Raw genomic sequence first — 18,500 nt, 5'->3', positions numbered from 1 at the left:
GCCTACTGGCTAAAGAAGCTCACTGCAATCCATGAGCGCCTGGCAGCACAAATGAACCAGCTGCTAAGGGATGGGACTCACCCTGAATGGCTAACCACAGGGCGAACAATCCTGATAATGAAGGATCCCTCAAAGGGTACAGTCCCATCCAAATACCGGCCAATAACCTGTCTCTCCACAACAAGGAAGCTCATGTCAGGCATCATCGCCGCTAAGATAATTGGGCACATGGGTCAATACATGAGCGAAGCACAGAAGGGCATTGGTAAGGATACCAGAGGAGCCAAACACCAACTCCTGGTTGACACAACAGTTGCCCAAGACTGCAGAGTGTGACACACCAACCTGTGCACAGCCTGGATCGACTACAAGAAAGCTTATGACTCAATGCCACACACATGGATCACTGAATGCTTGGAGCTGTACAACATCAACAGAACTCTAAGGGCCTTTATTGCAAACTTTGTTGTGGAGAACCACCCTTGAAGCCAATGGGAAGCCACTTGCCCAAGTATCCATCAAATGTGGCATATACCAAGGAGATGCACTGTCCCCACTGCTGTTCTGCATAGGTCTGAACCCCCTCAGCCAAACCACAGGCGAACGGCAACCTTGAACAGGCAACAAGGAATGCGGCAACAGCCAAATACCTCCAACAAGTAAGGCAAGTCCTAAGAAGCCAGCTCAATGGCAAGAACAAATCCCGGGCAATAAACAGCTACCCTGCCAGTGATCAGATACCCTGCGGGAATAATAAAGTGGCCAAACGAAGAGATACAGACCACAGATGTTAAGACACGAAAGCTGCTCACCATGCATGGAGGGTTCCACCCCAAATCCAGCACCCTGAGACTGTACGCTAGCCGCAAGGAAGGAGGCCGAGGACTAGTGAGCGTGAGAGCCACTATCCGGGATGAAACATCCAAGATCCATAAGTACATCAAGGATAAGGCCCCGACAGATGACGTGCTGAGTGAATGTCTCAGGCAGTGGAGAACAGAGGGTAAGGTGCTGGATGAGGGACCATCATGGGAGGACAAGCCCTTACACGGGATGTACCACCGGAACATAACTGAAGTGGCTGATCTCAACAAATCCTACCAATGGCTTGAAAGGGCCGGGCTGAAGGACAGCACAGAGGCACTCATCCTGGCTGCACAGGAGCAGGCCCTGAGCACCAGAGCCATAGAAGCCCAGATCTACCACACCAGACAAGACCCAAGGTGTAGACTGTGCAAAGAGGTCCCTGAGACGATCCAGCACATAACTGCAGGGTGTAAGATGCTGGCAGGGAAAGCATACATGGAATGCCATAACCAAGTGGCTGGCATAGTATACAGGAATATCTGCGCGGAGTATGGACTGGAAACCCCAAGATCAAAGTGGGAAACACCTCCCAAGGTGGTAGAGAATGAGCGAGCCAAGATCCTGTGGGACTTCCAGATCCAGACTGACAGAATGGTAATGGCGAACCAACCAGACATTGTGGTGGTGGACAAAGAACAGAGGAAGGCCGTGGTGGTGGATGTGGCAATACCAAGCGATGGCAACATCAGGAAAAAGGAACATGAGAAACTAGAGAAATACCAAGGGCTCAGAGAAGAACTGGAGAAGGCTTGGAAGGTGAAAGCCACAGTGGTGCCTGTGGTGATTGGAGCACTGGGGGCAGTGATCCCCAAACTGAAGGAGTGGCTACAACAGATCCCTGGAAATATATCTGACATCTCAGTCCAGAAAAGTGCAGTCCTAGGAACAGCAAGGATACTGCGCAGAACCCTCAAGCTTCCTTGCCTCTGGTAGAGGACCCGAGCTTGGAAAGCGGATGAGACCACCCGTGGTGGGTGAGAAGGGATTTTTTTTTCTGATCACAGAACAGTATGTAAGAATAAAGCAAATGCTCATTCATTGACTGAACTGAATTATTATTCATAAATTTCATTGCTCTAAATATTTTGATAGCTTTAATATGAGCATTTTACAGACATAACAAGAGGAGCTCTTACCAGCCACAGAGGAGCAGGAGGAGCCCACACCTTGAAACGATCTAGCCAGAAACAGCAGAGAGTAGCTCGACGAGAAGGCGAACACTTTAAGTGAATGAAAGAAAAAATATTAAAAAACAAATGTTAAGCAAAACTAAGCATTTTGAATAGCTGACAAAATGGTGTAGTACTTACTAATAGTAGAGATGAACATGATACAGAAGCCAGCAAATATGGGAAGTTGGTATCCTATTCTGAATAGAAAAGAGATCGTCACCTTTTATACTAAGCACATATTGTAATTATTGAGTCTGTTCTGTTTTGGTCTACGTATCTACTTGCTTTTTTTTCAGAGCACCAACCTATGTTACCGCTTGTCACTGGTCATTGAACACACACCAGTATGTAAAATTCCTGTTTTATTAAAATATTTATATTTCATTTATAATAAATGACAAGAAATGCAAAATAAAATTATGACCTGCAAACCAACATGAAAATGATAAGTGTAATGGAGTGTAACAGACAGCCTGCAAATCAGCTGCTGTCAGGATTCTGCATCTATAATGGAGAAGGATATTGTTTCATTAGATGCTAAAAGCTGCCATGCACATCAAAGCTGCTGTATTGCCATAGTTACTTAGCATGCCTGACTTGCCTTGTATTGTCCTTTGTCATTAGAAGGAGAAGGTGATGGGACTGTTCTCTTTGTCTCACTTACAGCATATGTGAGTGTAAGCTAAATGTTTGTTTTTCAAATCTAAATGTGTTTTACTGTGTTTCAAAGGATTTCAAACCTAAATCATCACGTAAACCCTACACATGTTTTTTTTATTCTAAATCTATTGTAAATACAGTAAGTATTACTGTAGTACAGTGTAAATACAATCCATTGTGTGCCATTCCATGCATTAATGTAGACCAGGGGTGGGCAAACTTGGTTCTTGTGGGCCGCTGTGCTGCTGGTTTTCCAACTCTCCCAGCCCCAGTTACAGCTGGTTACCTTAATGTGTTCAGTCAATCAGCAGCTGAAGAAACTAACTGACGCCCCTGATGAAGGTGATCAGCAGGGAGAGTTGAAAAACAGGCAGGGAAACCGACCCTCGAGGACCAGGATTGCCCTGATCTAGACAATGTCTCAATGTTTCTCCAGACTGAACTCAAAAAAGCAACATGATAGTGGGTGTACACTTTAATTTGTATCACATGTTGCCTTTGACAAGTCTGTAAATTTTATAATGGCCACGAGAAATAATAGATATTATATCATTTGTCCTCTGAGGCATCTAAAAGGACCTCTATCCATAGAAGTATGGAACTCCAAATTGTTCAATATTAAATTGGTTAATAGGACAATATGAAATAAAAACCTATATAAATAAATAAGACAATTATGTAAATTGACGAGAAAATTATGAAATAATCACAAACATTTTCGAAATTAAGGTTATTATTATGACTAACGTTTCATTATGCTGCAAAATCTGTTTATTCTGGAATTCTATTTTATAATGATTTTTTTATAATGATACAAATTATTACATTTGCCTTTTTATTTAAATCCAGAAGTTTTGATTTTAAAATGTCGTTTTCCAAAGTTGTTTTTTATTGAATATTGCCCTTTTCCCCAGTGCCGTATTTCATAATTGTTGACATGCCTTATCATGTGATTCCATGTACAGTACTTAAACCAAAGGCCACATAGGCAAAGCAATAATACCTGGTGTGAAGAACATAATGCAGGAGAGAAGGGCTGCTGCAGCAACTTTTCATATAAAATTACATTCAGCAGCTACAATACGTGTTCAGTATGATTCATGTATGTCCAGCCAAAAGAATGCAAAATAAACAAAATTTAACAGAATTGAGCCAAGCTACTTTTTAGGCAGCAACATTTTAGGGCTGAAATTGATTTAGACATAACTGTGCTTGTCAGGTTCCTAGTTGCAATACAACTGTGTGAGGGTAATCAAAAGTACCCATCCTTCTAACCCAAATATACCTATGGTAACAAAAAATTTTTTTTTTATATAAAAAAGGCAAAAATCAAGGCAGCTCGGAGGGGAAGTGAAATTAATATTTCCTTTTTACTTTTAACATAAGCGAGAGTCAAGGGAATTACCAAATTAGATTTTACACTTTCATTGCACTTACAGTATAAGTCACAACATTATCCTTTCATATTCCATTGGACAAAACATAAATGTCAAATACCTACCTGTTTGTTAGTGGCCCTATAAAGGGGTTGGTTATGAGTTGAACGGTGGCTTTGGATGCAAACAGCATTCCTACTTTGACATTCTCATTGAGCAACTTTCTATTAGACTGGGGGCAGTCAGAAGAGTTTTGTGGTAACTCTTTAGCTGCTGGGGTTGTAGTGACCAGGTCAGAAGCATTAGAGCCAGATGCCCTCACAGTGTTGTCATATAAGGACACAATGGTGTGAAAGACTTCTGAAGGAGCCTGATGTGACAGGGTGTTGTTCTTAACCATCATAGCTGTTGGCTCATCCAGGTTATACAGGTAGCTGGGAATGATGGGAACTGGTGAACATAAAAACACAAGAAGGTTTAGGTGAAGTTTTAAATGAACACTACCTACTGAAATGATATTCATTTAGGTGACATGTAGCTAGCGTTACTAAATTAGATAAATTTGGTAAAAATCCATTACAGACAACCCCTAAAATAAAACATTGAAAACACATGAAGAAAGAAATATGTCCCTATTCTAATATTTTCTAAATAAAAGGGCAGGTGGTGTAAAATGTCCAAACGCCTCTGTAGAACTCCAAAATAACACTTTCTGTCGAGAGCCATCCAAGCTGCAGAATGGAAGTACTGTAGATTCCATCAATTGAATTCAGTTCAGTTTATTTATATAGTGCCAATTTATAACACATTTTATCCCAAGAAACATTTCATATTTACCATTTAATGAATTTCAAAACTAAGGACAGTAGATCTATAGAGGGGTGTTCAACAAAACTTGAAGGTGCCCACCTAAAGTGGCATGTTTTATTTGATTTCTCTTCTGCTAGCATTTCATTGACATCACATCCTGCTTTCTCTGCTCTGGGCTTATTCATTCAATCACATTTATTATTATTTATTATATGAAAAGAGATATAGTATGTGAAAAAATAAATATGGGCTCTATAGTTAAAGAAAGAGAAAAGGCCTGGTAGGTCATAGTTTGTAGAGCAGTTTCTCCAAATTGCATTTTGTTAATTAAATTTTTTCAACTAACTGTAGTGTATTTTTAGTTATATTTTTTAACTAAGTCAAGAATAAGTCCAAATAGAATATTAAGGAAGACCTGGCTTAATCCCTTATCTTTGTTTTGTGCAACAGCCCTCAGAGTTAAGCAGACCAGAACAGAAGAACTTGGATAAAAGGGACCAATGGTTTAAAAAGTCCTCTGTAGAGGTGAAAATCTCGTTAGGGGGACACATTTTCCTATTGTTGAAATATGATGAACATCTTACTAGAAAGGACAGCTTTAAGGAACAAATTTGAATTGAATACAAACTAAATGGAACCAAACAGCCTCAGAGAAGTGTCAGCATTCGAGAGTAAACAGACAACAAGACGACAAGTAGAATGGTTTCAGGAGTATCTGCTTGATATGCAAATCCAAAACCCAGATCCCAAATTCCTTTTTGCCCACACTGAAAAAAAATATTTTTTGATGCTGTAAATGTTATACTGTTAACCTGTGTAAAAGCTGTTATGGTCCAATATTTAGTTTTGCATAGAATTTATTATGATACATTGAAATTGAGTATCATCATTTGTCCAAGTAAAGTTTGCATACAAATAACAAGTAATAGTAAATAAGATAATTCATTGTCTTGAAATCTGGCAACCCTCAGTGAATGACGTAAGAGAAAAAAGGTTGCACTCAAAACAGGTTTAAACTTCAACGGTGGGAGATTTTCACATACAATGGACAGCTGGCCTTTAAGAAAAATCAGTGCATTATTTGTATTTTTATTTTTAAGTAAAATTGTAATATGTATTAGGTGTAAAACAAAACTGTTTATTTTTTGTAGTATTATTTAATGTCAGAACTGCATTCTTACTGACCAAGTGTTAAACTTGTTAATCTTAAGTACATGAAATTCATTTGTACACTTTATCCAAGATGTTGCAGCAGTCCAGGGGTTTTGACGAACCCCTGAGCCGCTGAGGCTCATGGGAAAAATGAAGGTTCTTGTATTCTTAACATTATAGTTAAAGATAGGAGTTAATTAGTGTTATAGGTTTGGTGGAATTGAATTAGTGGAGTGTTTATAATGTGTTCTGTGTTGTTTTGTAAGCTGCACCATGAGGGAGAAGAGTTTACGTGTAACTGACGCTCAGTAGACAGTGATGCAAGTTAAGTTAAAAATAAGTCTGGCTTTGGCATTGGCCTTGGCCTGCACAGTTACTACAGAAAAAGTAATGTTTTCTGTCCCTTACATTGCTTTTTCTTTCTTTCTTTGAGAGGTTTGAACCTGCTATTTATGTGTCACCATTGGAATGCACCAAACAGCTTGGACCATTTGTTAACATTAATATATATATACAAACACAAGAAGATATTGTTACAAATGCATTCCAAATAAAAATACTAAGGTAGAATAAAGTACAGTTTAGAAAATATATTAAACAATAAAGAAATGAATTAAACATAACTAGCATATAACTTACATAAATATACACAATAGTAAGTAATGATGCAAATGCATTTTGATTAAAACTAGACTAAGATAGAGTGAGTAGGGCCTAGTGATTTGTTTGGATCAATAACCAAAAAGGTAAAGTTTACTTAAGTATTTGAATGAAAACTACTATGCGCTATTAAGTATAGTGTACTTAAGAATTAGCCATGTGATAGGATTTCAGTGTAGAAATTTCACTCCACATTTTTTTCAGTGCAGGAAGCACATCAGTGTTTGATGTCAGTGATTTACATAATAAATACAAAGATTTTTTGTAAATTTCATTGTCACGAGTTCTGTTCTATTGTGCGTAATCATACAAATAGCTATTTTCCATTTTCAATTTAATTTTTAATGCAGCAAAATGTGGCAACATCTAAAATGACGTAAATACTTAGGCTGGGTATTTTTTAGGCAAGAGACGCGGTAAAGCTTCATTTGGAATGAGACATTAAATAAGCTTGCTGTGTCACTTTTGTTTTGAGAGGTCAATGTTGTGTTGAATCATAAACTGCTACAAACACGTACTCATGACCAGCCAACACATGATTCTGTCAGCTACAATATCATTATCATTTAGACTATTGTGAAACTGGTATGACTTGATCATGGTTTTAATCAAGTATTGCATTTGATTAAAAATAATGTATTAAATCAATCTTACATGAATACATACAGTTCATGTAGATCAAGTCTCAAAATCATTATGATTATGAGTCATAATCATGGACATTATCTATATAAGACCTTAAAAATGACAACAGTGGTTTCCCTACTGAAACATATTCAAAACTACACAACCTGGTAACAAGCACAAAGATCAATGTGACAGTTCATAGCTACTACACCCAAACCCTACGTACAGTAAATGTATGCGTTTACGCTTAGGAATCATAGTGGTAGTCAGGCTGTCATGAACCAGCCGCCACTATAGTTGAAGTGCTTGATACAGACAATATTTATGGTAACAGTGTTGCGATCAATTACAGGAGCTGAGAGGCTCACTTTGGCCAACAGTGTAAATAATATTAAAGCTACTGCCATATGAAAACATACTGCAACCTTCAAAAATTATGAAAGAATCTAATTCATTGTATGTTTAGAAATATTTACCGATAAAATGTATTAAATAGCAAGTGATCTCTATTCCAAAACTTGGCTTTAAATATAACCGGTCCCTCAAATTATTAGATCATGATTCCTTGAGGCCAAAGGTCAACGTTTCGTTTTTGGTTATTGTTAACTGTACGATTAACAAATGGGTTACTCCACAAGGACACAATAAAATGATGTTACTTTAAGGCAGCTCATTTGACCGCAGTTCTTCCATACATATTCGGTCTTCAATGGAAATCTCACGCGAACTGACCTGATACAAAACACGCTGTAGTTTTGAATGCAATGCGAAGCAGACGCACAGCCATTTAAATATTTAAAAGCTAAATCTAACTAATAAAAAAGTACCCGACCCTATGGATTCAGTTATATTATTTCATCTGGCCCATATTCAAGTGTGTTTATACACACTGATAACACACTGATGTTCATACGCTTACCTGGACGGACTTTGTGACCGGACTACCTGTTGCACAGACGGAACAAAAACATGAGAACGGGGTGCACTTACCGACTACAGTCAGCAGCATGTTATCCAGGAGCAGGGCAACGAAAACAATGAAGAGGATTAGTTTCCTCGACTGTCTCTCTTCTCTGAGCCATTTCATTAAATTAAATTGCCGAATCTCATCTAACCTCCCCATGATGTGAGTCCCGAAAGGATGCAACAGAAGGATAAGAAGTCCTTCTGTAGAGAGAGCAGGGAAAGTAACAACTTTAAAAAATCTAATCTACGGACAATAAAAGAATAACGTGCTCAGTGTCCGTGTCCTACCTTCGATGAACGAGTGCTCACAGAAGCAGTGGCGGAGTGGGAGGATGTTGTCTTTACAGACTGGATCCGCTGCTGACGTCATTTAACCTTTATGTGTATGTCCCTGTCAACCGACTGACCGCTGGGTTAGCGCACAAAGACGTGGGAAAGCAAACCTGAAGCTGGGCATGTTTTAGACGTACATTAGAGTGAGCAATATCAGGGTTCTGTTCTTATCAGCAACACAGAACAAACACCCTCTTTGTAATTGACGTCACTTACAATTTATATATTTCATTAGCTTTTCATATGACAAAGTTCATATTTCTGACAGACTGATAAACATCACAAGTTAAATGTGAAATATAGTTTATGAACTGTTACTTATACTTTGCAACACAGGTACAATATAATAGAATGGATATCACAGCATTCACACAATTGCAGCTGTGTAATTTTGGTTAATGACATTTTAATCTGTGCTTTTTTTCTGAATCCATGCCTATATTTAATGTTTCCTATTGAGATCTTCTGAAGCTTGTAAAAACATTAAATGTAGACTTTACCTTTACAGCATCTATCAAATTGGAACCCCTTCGCTTACTGAGCAAATGGTAAATGAGCTTGTGGACCTGTTACATGTGGAAATATAATTTTGCAGGAATTGTAAATCTTCACTTTCTGCATGCACTGCATGGTTTGACAGCACCACCTTGTGCTCTTCTAATACTAATGCAGCATCAACTGGTCCAGGCTTGTAAGAATGATTTTTGATTCATTTGAATAATTATTTGCAAACTGCTTTTATTTTGTTAGCTTTAACCACTCAGCCACATTGCTGTAGATGCTGAAAGCACTGCTCAGAGCAGCACTATAGATACTACTTGAAAAACAAAAAACTAAATAAAAAAAACATTGGGGATACATTAAGCATATAATTTAATTTATCTGGGAAATACATAAATTCATATTATAATTCTATTCAATTCAGTTCAATTTTATTTATATAGCGCCAAATCACAACAAAGTTATCTCAAGGCACTTTACAAAGTAAGGTTTAAGACCTCACACAACTAAACCCAACAATTTCAACATACAGCAAGCCTTTAATTTGACAGCAACAGTGGAGAGGAAAAACTCCCTCTCTAACGAGGAAGAAACCTCCAGCAGAACCAGGCTGAATGTGGGTGGCCATCTGCCTCCACCGGTTGGGGTGAGAGGATAGAGAGAGAGAGAGAAAAGCACAGCAGCAACAACAAGCAACAACAGAGCACAGGCAGGATGGTTGGACCAGGGACTGGATACAGGCAGGATGGTTGGACCCGCAGCTGCCCATCACAGACACCAAACTTTGAGTCCAATGATACCTGTAGGTGAGGACAGAGTGGAGGATAGAGAGAGAACGGAGGAGAAGCACAACATCTGGAGAGAAAGAGACAATGTAAGTTGAACCAGCGCTCTGAGAATGAAGCATTCTGCTGGGAGCATAAGGAACTAGGAATATAAGGAGTATCATTGCATGAACATGACTGGGATTGGATTCAAACCCACATCCCCCACTCCAGAGTCAAGGACTTCAGCCATTGCGCCAAATCATATCAAAGCTAAGAGAGGACAAGCGCGAAGGGCTTTCTCTGGATGGAGACAAATATGAAGTAATTAATATATTTATTTTATTAGCAACAGTCTCAAAGGTGTTTTTAATACGAAATCATATGTCAATTATTATATTTTTAAGATTTTTAAAATATTTTTAAACAAAAACCTGATGTTTATAACAGATTTTAAAGTGCAACTCTGATTTAAATGTTAAAGGTTTAAAGAGTCTAATGCAAAAGTCATTCACCAATCATTTCAAGGGTCACTTCTATTTATACCAGTTTCTGTTATGGTGCACAAGGCATTGCACTATGAATTTGCACATATGGCTATATTCATTCCTTAAAAAAAGCTGAAAAAAAATAAATAGCTGAAAGTGGTTGATACAATACAAGTATAGCTAAACATACCTATATAAAAAAGATAAGGTAGTATAAAAGAAGCTGAACGTGTACACCTGCAGCTCAATCACTTATCTGCTGCAGCTGCGCCGTTGTCATGGAAACAGCTCTCCAAAGGCAGGAAACTCCACAGATCAGCTCAATGAGCTGTGGTAAAGCTGATTTTCACCCCTGCTTAACAGGCTTGTTACAAAAAAACAAAACCATAAGGGTTATCAAATAAATAATGTCACTTTATAAATCCCAAAGCTCCAATGAGCAACTGGTATGAGTTTTATGTTTAAGGAGTGAAAAGTGTGGCCACTGTAAAAATATAAAAAATATAAAAATTACAATCCTCCTTCATTTTTCCACAGAGGTCTTATAGGTAAATGCATTAGAGTCTAGGGGAGGGCTTCTGAAACTCTCTGTGTTTTGAGGCAGACACAGACTAAAGTGTAGGTCTGAGGGCTTAATCAGGTACATCATTAGGAAGAAGTATGACGACTAAGTCTACGACTAAGTATAAGAAACAGTTCATAGACTAAAAACTGTGGTTATAATAGCAAGTTAAAGAGAAAAGTTCTGTCTTAAAAAAACATGTCCTCACACTCTAGTTGTGACATTAGGCACTCTAGCTCACGCAATACACACTAATGGAAAAGCTGAGTATTCCTTAAAAACCACCCTATGCTTAAACTGCTATAACTCAGAAGGTATTAAAGATATTAAAAAGCTGAACAAAATTATTTAATTGGGAAAAGATTTGTGAAACAATGCCTAATATTTTGAAAAATATGAATGAGAAAAATAATCGCCCGCGTCATCTTAAAAAGCTGCATGTTTTGATATTTGAATGGTTTCTGTAGCTTACAGCATGCGGGACTAGTTAGATGCAGACGGAAGAACTATAACTAAAACTAGAAAAAGTAATTTCTCAAGAAATTGTCATGGACTCAGTCATTGCACCACTGTTTATGTTATTTCCGGTTTTCTTGCCACTTCCCGTCTCAGTCGTTGTTAGTTTCAGCCAGCCTTACTTCCTGTTCTAGACTACTCACCTGTTACCCATCTAGCCATCATCACTCACTACTTAAGCACAACCTCTCACCCCAGCACCCTGCCAGATTGTCTATGTGCATTAGCCAGCAATCCAGTGTTTGTATCTACACTCTGTATCCTGAAAACCGTGAATGACCCTGCTCCTCCTGATCTTGACTCTTGCCTTGCCTATGATCCTGCCCTGCCGTAAGTCGACCCCAGCCTGTCTCTTGACCATCGATTGTCTAATTCCTGCCTGTACCGTAACTGCTTCCTCTGTGTACCGACCCTTGCCTGCCTGACCACGAGAATCAGTAAACTGCATTTCCCACCCAGTCTTGTCTCCGCTGTTGCATGTGGGTCCACTACCTAGAACGCTGTGATAGTACAATCTGGCCAAACATGGACCCAGCCAGCGCCGAGACCATCCGGACCGAGCTCCAAGCCCAGGCGGAACGAATCCGCAAGCAAGAGGAACAAACCGGGTTGCTGCTCCAGGAATTAACTCAGCACGCGGCACGACAGGAGGCGCAGATAAATGCGTATGGGGAACAGCTGAAGCTACTTACCCAGCAACTCGCCGCGGCGCCGACGCCGTCGCCCACTCCAGCTGCGCCTGCCGCTCCGGCTCCGCGCCCTCCTGCACCGAATGTTCATCTGGGAGCTCCAGCGCGCTTCTCTGGAGACTTAGGTGACTGTCGAGCGTTTATCACGCAATGTGAGATCCAGTTTGAGCTGCACGCGCCGGATTTTCCCACCAAGCGAGCCAAGGTGGCGTACGTCGTTTCCCACTTGTCAGGCAGAGCAGAGCTGTGGGCCACGGCCAAATGGAAGAATAACTCCGCCTGAGCACTTTCACTGCCTTCTCCCAAGCGCTGAAGCGCATTTTTCAGGAGATAACGCCGGGACGCGAAGCGGCCCAGAGATTAACGAGGCTCCGCCAGGGCGACTGATCCGCGGCAGCTTTTGCCATTGAGTTCCGCACGCTAGCTGCGGAGGCGGGGTGGGACTCCACCGCTTTGAGGGACGTTTTCCTAGCAGGATTGGCGCGGCGGGTCAAGAACAGCCTGGCGGCCACCGGGCTTCCATCCGAGTTGGATGAGATCATCGCGCTCGCCATCAATGTAGATCGCTGGCTGTGGAGCAGTGACCGCAATGCGGCAGCCCCTCCCAAGCTGGCGGTACGAGGGGTTCCGCAGCAGCCCGCGCGTCGGACCACGCCCTATGCCCCCGGATTGGCGGAGCCCACGGAAGCAGCTGCGTCAGGATCCGCAGTCGAACCAACGGAGGTGGGGCGGATTCGTCTGCCCAAAGCCGAGAAAAGCCGCAGACGGGCATTCGGGTTGTGTTTGTATTGCGGCCAGCCTGACCACATCACAGTGTCCTGTCCAGTAAAAGCTCCCGCTCACCACTAGCCCAGAGGATAGTGGTGAGCCGGTCATCTATGTGTCATGCCTCCGCCCGTCCCATGCCCACCGTCACCTTATCCGTGGAGTCTCAGTCTGTCCAGCAAGCAGTTCTGGTGGACTCAGGTGCTGACACCAGCCTCATGGATTCCAGCCTTGTAAGACGGCTAGGCGTTAGCACCTTTCGCCTACCCGTCTCAATGGAGGCAACAGCCTTGGATGGACATTGCTTGTGGAGGGTAACTCACCGCACCGGCCCTGTAACCTTGACATTTGCTGATAACCACTCCAAGCAGATCCACTTCCACGTAGTCGAGTCCTCCTACCATCCAGTCGTTCTTGGTTACACCTGGCTTCGCCGACACAACCCCCGTCTCGACTGAAGGACCGGAGAGGTGGTCGAGTGGGGGCCCAGCTGCCGCGATTCGTGTTTCGGGGCAGGGCCCGAGACCACGGCGGAACCATCTCCGGAGCCCATCGTAGAGGAGACCGATCTGTCTGGGGTATCGGCCTGCTATCATGACCTCCAAGCTGTCTTCAGCAAGGTAAGAGCCACCAGCCTGCCACCGCACCGGGCACATGACTGTGCGATCAATCTTCGCCCCGGAACCACCCCACCCAAGAGCAGACTGTACCAGCTCTCCGTTCCCGAACGCCAAGCCATGACGGAGTACATCAACCAGGCCCTGGCCGCTGGTCTCATCCGTCCATCCTCCTTGCCGGGTTCTTCTTTGTGGGGAAGAAAGACGGGTCCCTACGACCTTGCATTTATTACCGGGGGCTCAACGCCATCACCGTTCAGGACTCCTACGCCTTGCCCTTGCTCTCGTCCGCTTTCGAGCTTCTAGCCGGCACCAAGGTCTTTACCAAGCTCGACCTGAGAAATGCGTATCATCTAGTTCGCATCCGAGAGGGGGATGAATGGAAGACAGCCTTCAACACCCCCACCCGTCACTATGAATACCTGGTCATGCCATTTGGACTCACCAACGCGCCGGCCGTCTTCCAGGCTCTGGTGAACAACGTTTTGAGTCCTATGATTAATGTGTTTGTTTTCGTCTATTTAGACGACATCCTAGTCTTCTCTCGGAACGAAGAAGAACATCGTGGTCATGTCCGTCAGGTCCTGAGGAAGCTGCTGGAGCACCGGTTGTATGTAAAAGGAGAAAAATGCGAGTTCCATGTCTCCACCATCTCATTCCTAGGCTTTGTGATTTCTCCAGAGGGCATACAGATGGACCCTGCCAAGACCCAGGCTGTGACGGAGTGGCCCGTACCCCAGTCTCGTCGGGACGTCCAACGGTTCCTAGGGTTTGCAAACTTCTATAGGCGGTTTATCCGCCGCTTCAGCGCAATAGCTTCCCCTCTTCATGCTCTCACCTCTCCCAGGACAGCATTCCAGTGGACCCCAGAAGCCAACCAGGTGTTTCTCCAGCTCAAGGCCAGTTTTACATCTGCTCCGGTGCTACGGATGCCGGACCCTGCTTGTCAGTTTGTGGTGGAGGTGGATGCCTCTGACTCCAGCGTGGGTGCGGTGTTATCCCAGCGTGACGCCGAAGGTGGGCGACTGCATCCTTGCGCTTTCTTGTCCCGCAAACTCTCCCCCACAGAACGCAACTACAACATCGGGAACCGGGAACTACTCGCGGTCAAGGTTGAGCTGGAGGAGTGGCGTCACTGGCTCGAGGGCGCCGAGCAGCCGTTCCTGGTGTTCACCGACCATAAGAACCTAGAGTACATCAATACCGCTAAGCGTTTGAACTCCCGCCAAGCCCGTTGGTCCTTGTTCTTCTCTCGATTCAATTTCCACGTCTCCTACCGCCCTGGGTCAAAGAACACCAAGCCAGATGCCCTATCCCAAGTCCACGAATCGGGGGAGGAGGTGGAGACGCCATCAATGATTCTGCCCACATCTTGCCTAGTAGGAGCGGTCACCTGGTCTGTCGAGGTTCGGGTGAAGGAGGCCACCCAGGGGTTGCCCCCACACCCAGCGTGCCCGCCGAATCAGCTGTTCGTACCCCCGGAGCTTCGGGGGGAGGTGATCCACTGGGCCCACACCTCCACTTTTAGCTGCCACCCGGGAGTCCAACGGACGGCTTTTGTGGTGGGCAGTCGTTTCTGGTGGCCGTCAGCCCTCAAAGATATCAGGGAGTATGTGGCAGGCTGCCACATACTCCCTGACTTAGAAACAGGGAACAGCTGTGACATGACATGAACAGCAAGTCCTTTCAAAATAATGACGGAGATCAGAACCAAAACATGACAGACAGGAAGGACTTCAAAATAAAACCAGGGACTAGAACCAGACACTACCGAACGTAAGGAACTCAAAATAAAACAAGGAACAGGACCAGAGACTGTGACATGATCAGTTAAAGACAGAAGTTCTGTCTTTAAAAAGCGTGCCCTCTCAATCTAGCTGTGACATCATGCACTCTAGCTCACGCAAAAAAAAGTTTAATAGGTGAAAACATAAAAAGTAATAGCCCACATCTCCTAAAGATGACACACGTTTAGAAAGTTTAACGACGATTCTACGATGAAGTGTTAAAAAGTAGTAGGGTGGAATAAGAATAATAAAGACCAAAGATAACAATAGTGTGCATCAGGTTTTGGTTCTGTTTCCAGTTTTATTTTGAGTTTTCATCCATGTTGTCATGTTCTAGTTCCTGTTTCATTTTTATGGACTTTCTGTTTCTCCCAGATCACAGCTGTTTCCTGTCACTCCTGGTTCACCATGCACACCTGTCAATAATTTAGCAATCAGTCTTCTGTATTTAACCACCATTACTTACCATAGCCAGCTGCCAGATTGTGGAGTTTCCGTTCCACTTTCCAATTCTAGTCACCTTGTACAAGATCACGTTTGTTTCCTGGCCGCCGATTCCTGCCTGTCCCTTGACGGTACCTTCGCCTGGATCTATTTGGCTCTATCGTGTATGACCTGGACTGTTTGTGACAACGATCCTGATTTGCTCACCAACTACCTCGTGCTCTGGCACTGTGCATGTGGGTCTGCTCTCCGCCGCACCCTGTCAGGGTGCGATTATTTAGCTTTAATACCATTATGTCTGCTTTTGACAAGTTGTTTTTATGACTAGTTATTTAGACTACTTTACAGTTTAACAGTTAACCACACACACTTCCTGCACATCATTTCAAAATAAAAGCACCAATTCAATATTTTGTCTAAAGAGCACTGCTTTGGATTGGTTAAAGTGGTCCACTTTTTAGACATTTTTAGACGTTTCTATGAATCTATGGGTCACATATACACACACTGAGCACGGTAGAAATGCATTACTGTACCTCCTTTTTTCACATTTGAAAACCTAAATCTTCTCATCCAATGGAGAGAGACCTCGTCCTACATAGAAATAGTTCGGTTCTTGGGTGTTTTAACAAACACCAAAGTCTCTTCACTTTACCAAGGGATCAACAAGTGAGGACTTTGTGGGTCACTTTTATTTTTAACGGACCGGTGCCAGAAACACTGCTTCAGCATTTATACGTATGTGCATTTCAAACAAGGGTGCGTACAATGCTGGATTTGTTTGACGGCTACTGTTAGAAAAAAAGGATCTATTCCTACAGTTCGTCATTCACTCACTGAAGTAAGTACATGCTTGATATTTATAATGTTTTTAAATGTTAGTTTGTCTGTTTAAAATGTAGTAACCTATGTGTGAGGCAAGTTAGTAGCTAGCTATGCTAATGGCTACAGCCAGTCGACCAAGCCTTTGTGCCCTTCAAATGTGCTCATGTGGGCTCCTGCAGCCACACACCTGTGTGGAGAAAAGCTAATGGCTATCGGCAACGAGCGGCTACAGGCAGGGAGTGGTGGATCTAGCTTTTGGCATTTTCTGTAATCGCATACACCTGGGGGGAACAGCTGATAGCTCTCAGCCTTCAAGCGGCTACAGGCAGGGGGCGGTGGGTCTAGCTCGCTATAGTAAGTACGTGCTTGATACTTAATATGTTGGTTGGTCTGTTTATAATGTAGTAACCCACATGTGAGACAAGCTTATGGCTATCGGCATCGAGCGGCTACAGGCAGGGAGTGGTGGGTCTAGCTTTTATCCTTTTTCTGTAATCGCATACACCTGTGGGGAACAGCTGATTGTTATCGCCCTTCCAGCGGTGACAGGGAGGGAGCAGTGGATCTAGCTCACTGTAGTAAGTTTGTGCTTGATACTTGTGATGTCTTAATATATTAGTTGGTCTTTTTAAAATGTGGTAACATGTGAGACAAGCTAATCGCTAGCATTGCTAACAGCTACAGCGAGTCAACCGAGCCTTTGTCCCTTTCAAATGTGCTACTCTGTGTTGGTGTAATCACACACCTGTGTGGGGAACAGCTAATAGCGATGGGCCTTCGATTGGCGACAGGCAGGGAGCAGTGGATCGAGCTTTTGTCCTGTTGACGTGCTGCTGCTCCTTTTTGTGTGTTGCATTAGCTGTTAGCATGCCGTTAGGCCTTTGCACTTTAGAGCTACAGCTGGTCTATCGCTACAATAAGAAACTGCAGATGAACGCGGTTATGTTTGTTATTACCCCATCCTGTGTCACAGCCTAAATCAACTTGTGATTTGGGGTTATGTCATTGTTCTGTCAGATTCTAACATGATTACTGTGTTGTGTTGCAAGCTTAGTTGCTAATTAGTCACATCTCTACAATAACTGCTGCTTATCTGGTCAGTTACCTAAATCTTGTACCATAGCCATTATATTTGTAGGACCAATACAATTTACAGTAAATTTAACATTGTCTTTTCTATACTGTAGGGAGGCACATCCCAGTTACCTACATGCAAGGAGGCTGTCAAACAGAGAAATCACTGCAGACTGTTGGTACACGGACATCTGCTGCCCAGCTCAGGAGTGAAGGTGTGTAAGTTTGTATGTACCAACAGTAAGATAGGCAATAAAAGATTTTAATTGGTATATGCTGTTTAGATTTTATATTTGAATTGTAACAACTGTTTATCTGTTGTTTTAGCACAGACAGGCCTGTCCTCTTGTTTGGTTTAATTTTTTGTCTGGTATTGTGTATTCTTACGTTGGAGAAGGTTTTGACCTACATAATAATGAACATTTCACTAATCTACAATTCTGATTGCAGTACCTTTATTTTGATGATTTTGATGGTGAGGACAGCCACAGCTTCCATCTGGTAGAGGACTGCTTACGCTCAGTCTTCCAAATAGTGATGAGAACAAGGATCACCACATCTCCGTGGTCATCTGTTCACAACTATACCTGTTCTGCTGCAGAAACAAATCTCCAACATAACCAAGTGTACCCGCTACCCAGGACATGGACTGTTTACCCTACTTCCACCAAGCATTTAATGTGCAAGGCCCTGCAAAAGCTTCTGTCTTTAAACCCCCAGACTTCTTAATTAACTCAGTAACCTATACATTGCATATTGGAGTGTGAAGGTACAGTATGGCCCCACTGTGCATTTTATTATGGACTCCTTGGAAAACTGTCTATCCATAATAAATAAAAAATAAA

General features: G+C 42.6%; 1 protein-coding gene across 1 annotated transcript in view; it reads right to left on the bottom strand.

The window, feature by feature from the left end:
* Positions 1 to 8,737, bottom strand: part of slc18a2 (solute carrier family 18 member 2) — a 90,214-nt gene extending 81,477 nt beyond the window's left edge. Inside the window, exons 1-5 of the mRNA XM_029175836.3 lie at positions 8,579 to 8,737; positions 8,315 to 8,491; positions 4,201 to 4,525; positions 2,178 to 2,236; positions 2,004 to 2,087 (exon numbers count right to left, since the gene is read on the bottom strand). Coding sequence (XP_029031669.1) covers positions 2,004 to 2,087; positions 2,178 to 2,236; positions 4,201 to 4,525; positions 8,315 to 8,491; positions 8,579 to 8,660 — 727 coding nt within the window. The 5' untranslated portion in view covers positions 8,661 to 8,737. The remainder of the gene's footprint in view (positions 1 to 2,003; positions 2,088 to 2,177; positions 2,237 to 4,200; positions 4,526 to 8,314; positions 8,492 to 8,578) is intronic.
* Between the last annotated feature and the right edge of the window lie 9,763 nt (positions 8,738 to 18,500).

This window comes from Betta splendens, chromosome 15, assembly GCF_900634795.4.
Source record: "Betta splendens chromosome 15, fBetSpl5.4, whole genome shotgun sequence".
NCBI lineage: Eukaryota > Metazoa > Chordata > Actinopteri > Anabantiformes > Osphronemidae > Betta > Betta splendens.
This window is presented reverse-complemented; position numbering and strand designations above follow the sequence as displayed.